This window comes from Bicyclus anynana, chromosome 10, assembly GCF_947172395.1.
Source record: "Bicyclus anynana chromosome 10, ilBicAnyn1.1, whole genome shotgun sequence".
Lineage (NCBI taxonomy): Eukaryota > Metazoa > Arthropoda > Insecta > Lepidoptera > Nymphalidae > Bicyclus > Bicyclus anynana.
The window spans coordinates 1,513,474-1,526,049 of NC_069092.1; the positions used below are offsets into that span (position 1 = coordinate 1,513,474).

Below are 12,576 nucleotides of genomic sequence, written 5' to 3' on the forward strand. Positions count from 1 at the left end.
AACAAAAGCTTTTGAAGTTTACTTAAATTTTATCTTTGTATCAGTAACTAGACTGCTTTTATCTGTGTGACTGAGTTTCGCTCGGCCAGCAGGTTAATTCACTATCTTTGACGTATGCTAGTTGACATATATACGAAATTGAGATTCTATGTAACAAATGTCATCCGGTGCTTACAGGTGGATATCATACATGTTTATTTTAATAGGTTGATCACAAAGACCAAAACAATGAAAAGGCCAGCAAAAACTTTTGAAAGTCTGTTTAGCTTTGAATGTAGTGGCAAAGTGTGTTTGACAGTTTACAGACAACGCGTTGATGTCTAATTTAAGGAACGTTCTTCAATGAAACGAAGCTTTGCTTTAAACACACAGACATTTAGGTCTGGCATAACCAACGACATATCTAGTGACGAAAAATAGATATCGATCTCCCTCTTTTTTGTTTATTTTGAAACGAAGTTCCAAATCGCGCGTTGCGAAAGGGGCTAGACGGAAAAAATCAAGACCAAAAGTTGTAACGACACTTTTTGCTATGGTTGTAAGCCGTGCGCGTGTTTCTCTGTCTGACTCTCTCTCTCTCTCAAATAAAGCAAACCAGTTATTCTCGTTTCGTCTGAACACACAGAACACACAGTGAGACACGATGAACCTGGACTACTTGTTGAAAGCCGAAAGACAATGTTAAGGCATACAATGCAAAATTTAGTTTACTTATTCTTAATTATTATCGGCCCATTTGAATAGCCCACTACCAGCAGAGTCAAAATTAATTTATTTCAATTAGGCTTAGTTTACCAGCACTTATGAAACGTTATTTTTTACGAGATTATGGCGATAATAAAAAAAATAAAGTTACGAGGGTTCCAAATGCGCCTTGGTCGGAGAAGAGCCCACAACAAACTCAGCTTCCAAAACCTTCTCAGAAAACGGTATTTGGAGCTTGGAACTCCAGGGTGTTACACCAAGAAAATTAATTGAAAGCCTTGCCCGTGAATCTACGCGTACTTTTTATGCTAAGCCATCCATATCTACACTTATCGTTCAGTGAGATCATGGTCAAGCGTGAACCTATCATGTATAAAAAAACAAACTAATAACCTTATAACATTCAGTAGTTATTTTGCCCGTATATCAGTAACCTATTAAAGTTTTTACTATCCAAATTAACCATAGCATTACGCCTAATCGTTCATATTTTTTCTTGAACCATAATTCTAGGACGGTATAAGCGTACATATATTAAATGTCAAGCAATAAATCAATGCAAAAAATTAACATCGACAAAAACTCATTAAAAACTTGAAGGCAATAAAAAATGCGTCAATCGCGTACTAATAAACGGTTAAAAGACCTTACAGTATAACTTTTTAGTTCAAACATACCTGCTGCCTAATCAAGTAGTTCAGGAGCTTGTGGGAATTTTTAGTTATGTTTGAACCCACGTATTGTCAATTGGCGACTTAAATGATGGGATGTATAAATTAAGTTTTGATGTCCAGAATATAAGTACAGTACAGAATATAAGTAACACGTAAGTACATAGTCTTAGAGATAACATATACGTCGATGTACGCATATGAAAAGTTTGTAAGATGCCCTTGTGTCATGCAATGACACTGACTACTATAATGACACAAACTAAGATTACAGAAGAGTTTAAGCTTATGCCCGTTAATGGGAAGATATCATTGAAAAGTACGTCATAGAACTTTTTAAATTATTTTCGAACCAAAAAGTTTTCAAAAGCTATCAAAAATTTGTTTTACAATGAATATTGATTTAATTTTTCTATTTTCTACAGTCTTTGCGAATTTTCATGAACTTACTCCATTTTTTCTGTACGTTGATATATCAGTCAATCGGTCAGTGATCCTCTTATTTAAATAAATAAAATATTAAATAGTTGCCTCTATTTAATATTTTAGTAAAAAACTATTACGAATAGAGAAACTATTTCTGTAATAAATAGATGAATATAAGTGTCAACGTCACCGAGATCCGACAAAAAATTATTTATAGATACATTTTTCACCGAAATCATTATAAATCATCAATAAATTGGAGGTGTTGAGACTTAATGATGTTGAATTGCAAAATTGACGTTGTCGCTTGGTTTCGTCGAATATAAATCTACCATATTTCGAAATAGAAATATAATCAACAGACCAACTAATGATTTTGAACGAATATGAATATGAATGAACGTTAAAAAGCAGCCACGGGATCTTAGACTATAACGATCAGTCTACGTGTTAGATAAAGTTGAGTGACGCACGCAATTACGCAGTGCTTATAATTTATTTGGCAAAAGCAATTAATTTATAAATAATAAACAATATTCTTCAGTTTTAAGACATTTAGTACCGTTTTATATTAGGTACACCTACACACGAGTACCATATAAAAAAATATCACGAGCATTTTTTTTAGTTCATTAAAAAGTCAGCGTTTAACTACGATACCTTTGAATTAACGATCATTGAACTAGTCTTCCCAAATGTGAATACAGCTGGCCTATTTACTACTTTGATCTTTATTATCAACCTATTAAAATAAACATGAAATCAGTTGACAAATTGGTGGATATCACAGTTCACACACCAGGTAAATGACATTCATTAACTGCGGTGTGAACTGTGATATCCACCAGTAAGCACCGGATGACATTTTTACATGGAATCTCAATTTTGTATAAGTCAATTAGCATAGGTACGTCAAAGATACTGAATTAGCTTGCAAATCAGAAAAAACAATAGACTTTGCAGTTTGTTTACTTCGCTTTTTGTATCTACTTTTTTACTAATCCAAAGTTTCTCACTACAGACTAGCCTAAAATCTCAATATTATAAATAGATCTAACACTCAAAGGTACTTAAAAATTGCTAAAAGTTAGGTAGGTAAACTTTTTTCTATGATTTTTTACAACGTATTTTATTGCTAGTATTAAAAAAAATATAAATGAATCAAGCCCAAACACAAGGTAACTGCTGTAAATCGTTGAGGAGTTCCCTCGTCTGTATTATGGTTCCATCAACAAATCGATTCCAAACCTTCATGAAATTGTCGTGGTTTAAAATACTAATTGGAAAAAGGGGAATGTCCATTCCTGGCCCAGACCTTTCGTCCCCGCCCCCCACTTTACATAAAACTAAAAAATACTTGATAATTTTTGTTTAATAATGAATAAATTACTTTATCCATAGCGGTTTGCTATAACTTTCCCCAAAAAATAAGTTTCACAACGATATTTGACAATATTATAGTTGTTGTATGACATTTTTGAAGACACGAACATGAACAGTGTTGCCAGCTAAGTGATTTATTTGGTTTAATCAATATTTTAACCGAATAATAATAATCGATCTTTTTCTACAACAAAATCACGAACACACTAGTCACCTATATAATTTTTGAACGTTCCCTTCAATTTCTCCAAGATTCCATCATCAGATTTGGCATGGTGGCAATGGGACCAAATGGGGGTATATCCTTTAAAACAAAAAAAGAATTTTTGAAATCGGTCTTTGAGTAATCGGTGTACATATATAAAAAAAAGGCAGGTCGGATTGAGAACCTCCTCCTTTTTGAAGTCGGTTAATTATTTTTTTGCTCTAAAGAGTATAATACGTCTTCTCCATCGACGGTCATCTGGTCATAGTCATCAAGCCAAGTTCTGATGTGTGATCCTGTGGAAATCGAGATCTACAAATTTTTAGTGCATTTTGATGTCGGTATTTTTTCGGAAACTTTTTTACGTCTCCAGTTGTGTACACCAGCCATACATTCCCATTTTGTATAAACTAGATCGAGAAACATGTACCGTCGTGTGCAACTAGCCTATAATGTATGCGGGTGAAAATGAGGTAATTTACTGTGACGTCTATTAGCAAAAATAACTAAAAGGCAATTATACTGTGACGATCATTAGCAAAAAGTTTAAAATAACATAGAGATAAACTAATCGTCGATTTTTGGGGGATTTATCTTCTGTTCGGAAAAGAAGTTTTCTTCCAAACTTGTTTCTGACACCAACTTTGGGCTTAGCACCCATCAGGCTGTATTGGAGCATCGTGGTGGGTCAAAACTCCTAATTCTCTACAACAGAGACACTCAGATGATGATGAAGATAATAATGACAAGTCTCTTGCTTTATCAAAGCGATGATCATCTATATACTAATATATAAAGCTAAAGAGTTTGTTTGTTTGTTTCTTTGATTGAACGCGCTAATCTCAGGAACTACTAGTCCGATTTGAAAAATTCTTTCAGTGTTAGATAGCCCATTTATCGAGGAAGACTATATACTATATTATCCCTGTTTTCCTACGGGAACGGGTACCACGCGCGTAAAATCGCGTGGCGTCAGCTAGTGAAAGATAAAAGATAAAATATCTTACCCAATTAGTGACTATGGTGATGGGGTCAATGGCCGATAGCACCACAGCGAACACGATAAGGAACGACCCGTATACTACCCTCACCACAGATTCTGGAACAACACATATTAGTTATTATATTGGAGCCTCAAATATCTACACGGTAAAGGGGCTGGACTCGTCACCAAGAGGTCAGGGTTCGATCCAAGACTCTATCACTGGTATCCTAATGGGAGAGAAGTTTAGTACCTACTTTGGTGAGTGACACGTACATGCATTCCTTCAACTTGTTACCATCCTTGAATCTCCCTTGCTTGTTCCATTCTCACCTATCCTTTCACCCAAATTCTTCGGTTTAGGAATCTCTTAATCTGGTCTTTATTGAGTATGTACTGGATTTAGTCCAGGTAAGTTCGCCTTCCCCTTCCAACATTTTCATTTGACTACAATCTCACTTTAAGAAATTAAATATCACGTGTTTCAAATGAAGAAAAAACATCGTGAGGAAACCTGCTTACCGGAGAATTTTCTTAATTCTCTGCGTGTGTGAAGTCTGCCAGTCCACATTGGGCCAGCGTGGTGAACTATTTGCCTAACCCATCTCATTCTGAGAGGAGACTCGAGCTCAGCAATGAGCCGAATTTGGGTTGATAATAATGACAATCTCACTTAATGGTAAGTAATGATGTAATCTAACATGGAAGCGGTATAACTTGTTAGGAAGGATATTTCGATTTCTACACGACATCGTACCGGAAAGCTCAATCGCTTGGCGGTACGTCTTTACCGGTAGGATTGTAACTAGCCACGGCCGAAGCCAGCCAGGCCTGGGCTAATTAAGGAAAACTGAATTGGCCCAGCCGGGTGCCGATCCTAGGACCTCCGTAAATCCACCACGCAAAGCACTGGCACTAAGGAATTTCGAAGGAAAAGATGTCGCGAAGTTTCCCGAATGCAGCTCAGCCGAGTTGGATTCGGCGGTTCACCTCTTTTTCGAAATTGGACCTACCTAACAGGATCATATGTACAGTATAATGTAAACTGGCACAATCATATCTGTTAGAAAATCTAGGTATGTAGTGCCCAACACTCTAATAAATTAATTTAAATAAAAATTAAACGATATCTATCTAAAATCTTGAAATGGGTAGCATTTATGACAGTTTAATGGTTAAATAAAAAAAGAACACAAAACATAAACCAGTATTTAAGTGTGGATTATTTTTTACAAACATATTTATCTTGTATCAGCCCATGTTATGCAATCAATATGCTAATTCTAACTCAGTAGTAGATTGATACAACTTAATCCATTAATTACCTACGCACGACTATATTTACGAGTGCCTCAATGATGCAGAGGTTAGTATACCTTCGGATCAGAAGATCCAGATTTGAATCCAGTTTCAGTCCACCTATGAAATACTGAACTTTTCTATCTTAAAAGAGTCGTTTTTGTTATAACATCATGATGGTTCAGAATCACGCAAAGGGCGATGTAACGAACTATGCTAGGAGTATCTCTGCGTGATCGAAACAGAAATGAGGAGATTCGCAGAAGAACCAATGTAACCGACATAGCTCAACGAGTCGCGAAGCTGACGTGGCAATGGGCGGGGCACATAGTTCGAAGAGCCGATGGATATTGGGGTCCCAAGGTGCTGGAATGGCAACCTCGCACTAGAAAGCGCAATGTTGATGAAACCCCCACCAGGTGGACTGACGACATCGAGCGTATCGCAGGGATTTGCTAGATGCAGGCATTGCATGCTTGATTGTGATGTTTGGAAGTCCTTACAAAAGGTGTATGTCCTGCAGTGAACGTCCATAGGCTGATATATAGAGGACTTTTAAATAAATAGAAATTAACTAGCTGACCCGGTCTAGCTTCACTTTGACTTAAATGCACTTACTTGTTCCCTATACCCTTTATCCTAAAACCTACCCCACCCCTACCTAATTGATAATAACAATAAGATGCTCCCAACCTAATTATTTTTTTTTATTTTTTCGACCACGGCGGCCAATCTCATGGTAAGATCAACCGTGTACGCAGGTGATATTATAGTGCACATAAGTGTGTGTAAGCACACGACAGACCAACCTGACCGGTGAAAAATTAGGCGCAGGACTGACTCATAATGTATTGTTTATAATGTATTGTTACATATGCTAGGGAACTCACAGCCAACCAAGGATAATAGAGGAACAGAATCTAAATGATTAGTTATGGTCAGTGTTGAAAAAATTACTGTAATAGTGTATTATTTTTTTGATATAATATATTGTATATTTACCTAATTGATAATGATTATATGACTGACTATATTATGAAATGACTAATCTCAAGTATAAGTAGGCCAATTATGCATTTTATTTATTCGCCTTACGTATTTAATAAAATGATAATAACATAACATTACGTGGGGGTTAATTTACCACGCGTTACGTAAGGTTATGGTAGCAAGGTCATGAAAATGGCCTCAGCAATTTGCATCTCAAGTACAAACACATTATGAGCTTAATAAACACAATTAAACTGTTTATAATGATAAGTTAATAGCACTCGAGTCAATATTTTGTGTTTTATCCGGGATATTTATAAATATAAATGTACAATTTGATTAATGTGTAAATAAAGTTAATGGCATTATTTTGTTGTCGACATCCAGCTGCTCGAAACGTTTCTAATAAAAACTGCTAAGATATAGAACACCCTTCCGGCGTCTGTTTCCTGACACGTACAATTTGAGCACCTTCAAGGCAAGAATAGGCATCTTCTAGGCAAGCTCGCGAATAGGCACCTTCTAGGCAAAGTCTTAGACCTCATAATTGCTTTCCACATCAGGCATGACATGCGCAAACCTATCTATACTAATATTATAAAGCTGAATAGTTTGTTTGTTTGATTGAACGCGCTAATCTCAGGAACTACTGGTCCGATTTGAAAAATTTGTTCAGTGTTAGGTAGCCCATTTATCGAGAAAGGTTATAGGATATATATTATCTTCGTATTCTTACGGGAACGGGGACCACGCGGGTGAAACCACGCCGCGTCAGGTAGTACAACATAAAAAAAATGTGGAAATGTTACAAGGGGTTGGTCTTTCTCTTCTAACAAAGAGAACGTTCCTAAATAAAATTAGGGACATTCTCAATCATGGTGAACTTTTTGCAGACCTCTCCTGCGCAGATGTTAGTGCAGTTCTCGACACAGAGGTCTTGGGTTCGAATCCCAGCACGGATCAGTTTAGAATTTCATATTTTAAAAACTTGTACCTCTTCCAAGTAAACCCGTTTACATCTTAGACAGTCACTTAACATCAGATGAGATCGTAGTCACGGGTTAACTTGTCAAAAAATAATAAAAGGTCACCATTTGGTCAATAAATGACGATTAAAAGACGTAACATACATAAAAAAACATACGTGACGAATTCAGAACCTCCTCCTCTTTTATGAAGAAAAAGTGCTTGTAAACTAAGCCTACCTGAAATATAAATTAACTATTGGACTTCGAATTTTGACTTTGACTTTAGACTTTGACTTTGACCATTGACTTTGACTTTTGACTGACTTTTGACTTTGACTTTTGACTTTGACTTTTGATTTTGACTTTATTGACAAAATCCCCTTGATTTGTTATATCACTACATTCGAAGTCATACCGACTTATACCGAAAATAGATAGACAGGATACACTTACGTCTTTTTTGCACTGTAAAGTTTTGTATTCTCATAATAGATATCCTGCCCTTGCTGGGCACATGCTGGATGGCTTTCTTCGCACCCAGCACCATCTTTAATCTGAAACAATATAATTACATATTTAGTAAAAAGTAATGTATAAAATCTTATTATTTTTCTCACAGGTTAATAAGCACTTTGATAATCATTATATTCGGAGCGAGATCCATCCTTAATCTATGGTTGAAAACTAGCGAAACTGGAGCGTTAGTTAGGACTTTAGTAAATTTTGATTAGTTACACCATTTCTATCTCCAGAAAGTCTGGAGACATTATAATCTGGAAGTCACGGTTGCAATAATGCGAAGAAGGTTTTAAAAAACGGAATTTCACGCGAAAGGAGTCTTAAATTACAGATAAAATAAACATACTAAAACACAAAAAATACCGTAATGGACCACCATTTGACTTCATCTCCCAGACATTAACTAAGTCGGCTTAGATCATTAGACACAACACTAAAGTAGGTATTGTAGGTGTTTATTTTAAATAACTAATTCTTATCTTAATTATGGAACTCGCAGGAAATATGTTCTGAGATGGCACCTGACCTTTCAACCCCAAAACAAACAAGCCTTTGTTCATTCGATCCATCATAATTTGACAAAAGGCTAAAATAATAGGTAACTTTTTTAACACGTTTTTGTACCATACTAATTGTTTACAATTTAGTTTTTAGAAATTTAAATTACTTGACGTCAATACGTAAAAAAATTCAAAGATAAATTTATCTATACTAATTTTATAAAGAATAAAGATTTGGTTGTTTGTTTGTTTGCATTGAATAGGCTCTGAAATTACTGAAAAATTTGAAAAATTCTTTCATTGTTGGGAAGCTACACAATCCCCGAGTACTATCCTACTGATATTATAAACGCAAAAGTTTTTATGGATGTTTGTTTGGATGTTTATTGCTCTTTAACGCCGCAACTACTGAATTGATTTGGCTGAAATTTGTAATGGAAATAGATCTACTCTGAACACAGGCTATTTTTCATCCCGGAAAAATCCATCGTTCCCGATGGATTTGTGAAAAGCTGAACTACACGCGGACGAAGTCGTGGGCATCCGCTAGTAGGCTATATTTTATCCCCGCGGGAACCACGCGTGGTGGCTGCTAGTAATTTAATACACTCGTACCTAAATGATAAAGAATTTTATAGAATCGTGATGCGATTAGCCAAATGCTAATGTCACGAATATATTGCTGTTGTATCAGAGACTGGAAAAATTGAACGCATGGATGCCCACTGCTGAACAAACCTAGGCCTCTTATACGGACTTCTAACCAATGGCGTAGCGTGCCTAGGAGGGGCCCCGTATCAGACTTAGTTATGCTCAATGAAGGGTAAAGATTTCTCACAAAAGAAACAAAAATGCTTGTTTAAAATAAATATGACAATGACTTAACCTGTCTAGGATATTTACAATTTTTGGGCGCACAAGAGAACAAGAGATTGCTTTATGATTAAGTGAGATTATGGATTGTATTTTATCAATTTTTGCTTTCACACGTAAGGGGCCCCTTTAGTCCGGGGGGCCGAAACATTGATACTGTGCTTTCCAGCGTGGTGTCACCATTCCAGCATCTTGGGACCCCAACGCCCACGCTCTTCGAACCATATATCATGCCCATTACCACTTCAGCTTCACGACTCGCTCAGCTTACTCAAGTTCTTCTGCAGATATCCTCATTCCTGATTCGATCACAGACATTGCCTTAAATGGTTAAGCACACTAAAAAACAGGCAACACAGGAAAACTTCCCACTCGGAAATCGAACCCGGCATCGGCAAGCTCATTACCCACTGTACCAGTAGATTGCCAAGATTGTCTGATGTTATTATAGTCATTATTGTGACGTAAAGTTAAGCTCACGTGGTAGGTAAAAAATTCTCAGCTTGTCTAACTAGGTAGTGTGTAATTTTGGCGGTGTTTTATTCCTTGAATATTTTTTACAGGATTGAAATTAGATACACAGTAAAGTACCTGCAGACAGACACGTCGACTTAGTAATTACGATTAGGTATGATTGTTTCATTATTAGAGTTCCCTTGATTCATATTTCAATATTTATCTATATTTTTTCCACAGCGACTTTTTGTATAGGTGTCACAGTTCTCTCTTGTCATATTTTATATTCACACTACACCAATGGAAGGCACGTGAAACGTTAGGAGGATGATTTCAAGAATGTCTCCGGCCCTGAAAGGGCGAGAATTGCAAGAGACAGAGAAAAATGGAGATTCATAAGGGGAGCTTATGTCGAAGAAGCTAAATAATTATTAATTATGTATATAAGTAATGTATAGATGAAGGTAAATGTAATGAATGAGCATTGAGTCATAAAGGTTTATTTTTTATTTTCTTTTTTTATCATTATAACAGCGCTGTGCCTTCCTTTGATTGAAGATTGGCCAGAACACTATTACAGCCGCCCATCTCTCTGAGTACAGGGAATAGTTGTAAAATATATTTTTTAATTAAATTAAATTCTCATTGAAATTTTAAATTTAAAAAAAATTTAAAACGTTGTTTTAAATTCCTATTTAAGATTTAGAATTTTAGTTCACATGAGTACAATAAATATCTTTCAGAGCGACATAGTCCGAATTGGACAAAGCTCCTTAAATAAAAATATTATGAATTGTAAAAAAAAAATAGAATAATAAAATAATTGGATTGGTATTAGGTATTGTTCACACGGAATATATGTTCTCACGGAACCCTTGACTTCATATTACTTATTCTAGCATAGCTGAAATTTTTTTACATTTTGTCATTGAATCGAATATCACGTACAATCTAGGTAGTTTTTCGAAAATGCGCGTGTAATAGTCTAGCAATTTGATATTACTCGTATTATTATATATTTTGTACAGCACTTTATTGTTTTTGTATATGATGGATTGTGATGACGTGTCATTAGGACAATGACCCTGAAAGTGGTTAAGATACTAGACGGAGGTCACACTTCTAATATTGTAATGTAATAACCTTACTTTGTATGGGTCATCATTATCGGCCTATTTTAAAGGCCTGGGCAGGGCAACTCTCGAAAACAGGATTTTGAACTTTTACCTATTAAGCCCCAATGTAGTTATGTCGGCTTAGTGTTTTTTGTTAACCGACTTCAAAAAGGAGGAGGTTCTTAATTCGGTCGGTATTTTTTTTATGTATGTACACCGATTACTCAAAGACGCGTGGACCGATTTCAAAAATTCTTTTTTTGTTTGAAACGGTATAGTCCCCATTTGGTCCCATTGCCATCATGTCAAGATCTGATGATGAAATCCTGGAGAAATTGAGGGGACCTTTCGAAAATTATATGGGTGTCTTGAATTAATACATCACCGGCTTAGCACCGCCTTCATACTGATCAGCAGGTAGAACATATTATGATGTTATTTTTCGCTTTTTAGTTTAGTGGGTACGTTTTTAGGTTTTGAAGTCGGTTGTATTTTTTTTTATTAAAATTTTTATGTCTAGGTTTGATCTGCAATCAGTCAAAAGACTGCCGATTATTGGTAAAAATGGCGTTGGCAGACCTGGGGACCACTGTCCTCTGCATTGAGTGGAGCACATCTACCCGTTTTAACCTTTTGACCAGAAATCAATAGCCCACAAGTGAGCTTGGATGTTTCAAAAAACGTTCCTGATGTTGCATTTTTTACTTCATTATCTATTCCTGTATTGTTGGTATTTCCAAGTATTAGTATATTTCATTGTTGCGTGGCTGAGTGTTAAAATATAAAAAAATACGCCTTATAGTCGGATGGCTTAGGGTCTACTAGGCCCTTGGAACCTCAAAGGGACTACTGAGGTAGGTATGTCATAGACAATCTATGTGTTTTAGGGTATTTCAAATTTTTTAATTGTTGGGGCATTTCAAAATTTTTCTTTAGGAGGATTTGAATTTTTGTATTTTTTTACTTAAACTTGTTTTACTTAAAGTTTAATGTACAGTTATTATCGTTCCAAACTAGTTAGTAACCAAAGAGATAGTTACAAATGTAAATTTACTAGTTTTAACAAAAACGGAAATAAATATAGAACCTCGACTTTGACTTGCCGACAAACGTCAATGACATAGGAAAATTCTAGAAACCCACAATAAAACGAAGGCTAAACAATGTTATTTTTAAAATATAAACAAAAATATGCATAAGGTTGTTTAGGTTACGTGAATTGATATCTTTGACAGCGAGTAGGAAAAAAACTGGGCATTTTAAAATTTATTAATGCAAAAACCACGTCTTTTGTGTTATATGGAAGTGGTCGTCTTCGGAAATAATAAAGAATAATGATTTTCCGCGTAAGAATTTTTTGCTGGAACTGTCAAATCGAACATCACATTTTTTGTTGACTCTATACAAAAATCATAAAAACTTCCGACATTAAGACGAAGAAGATTTTCAAAAAGTTTACCTTTAACCAAACATTGTCTTGACAG

The 12,576-nt window shown here is 35.6% G+C and overlaps 1 protein-coding gene across 2 annotated transcripts in view; it reads right to left on the reverse strand.

Moving 5' to 3' along the window:
• The window catches only part of LOC112053312 (scavenger receptor class B member 1), a 73,633-nt gene that overhangs the window by 23,519 nt on the left and 37,538 nt on the right, over positions 1-12,576 (reverse strand). For both annotated transcript variants that reach the window (XM_052883776.1, XM_024092704.2), the window contains exons 2-3: positions 8,083-8,183; positions 4,398-4,489 (exon numbers count right to left, since the gene is read on the reverse strand). In XM_052883776.1, coding sequence (XP_052739736.1) covers positions 4,398-4,489; positions 8,083-8,183 — 193 coding nt within the window. The remainder of the gene's footprint in view (positions 1-4,397; positions 4,490-8,082; positions 8,184-12,576) is intronic.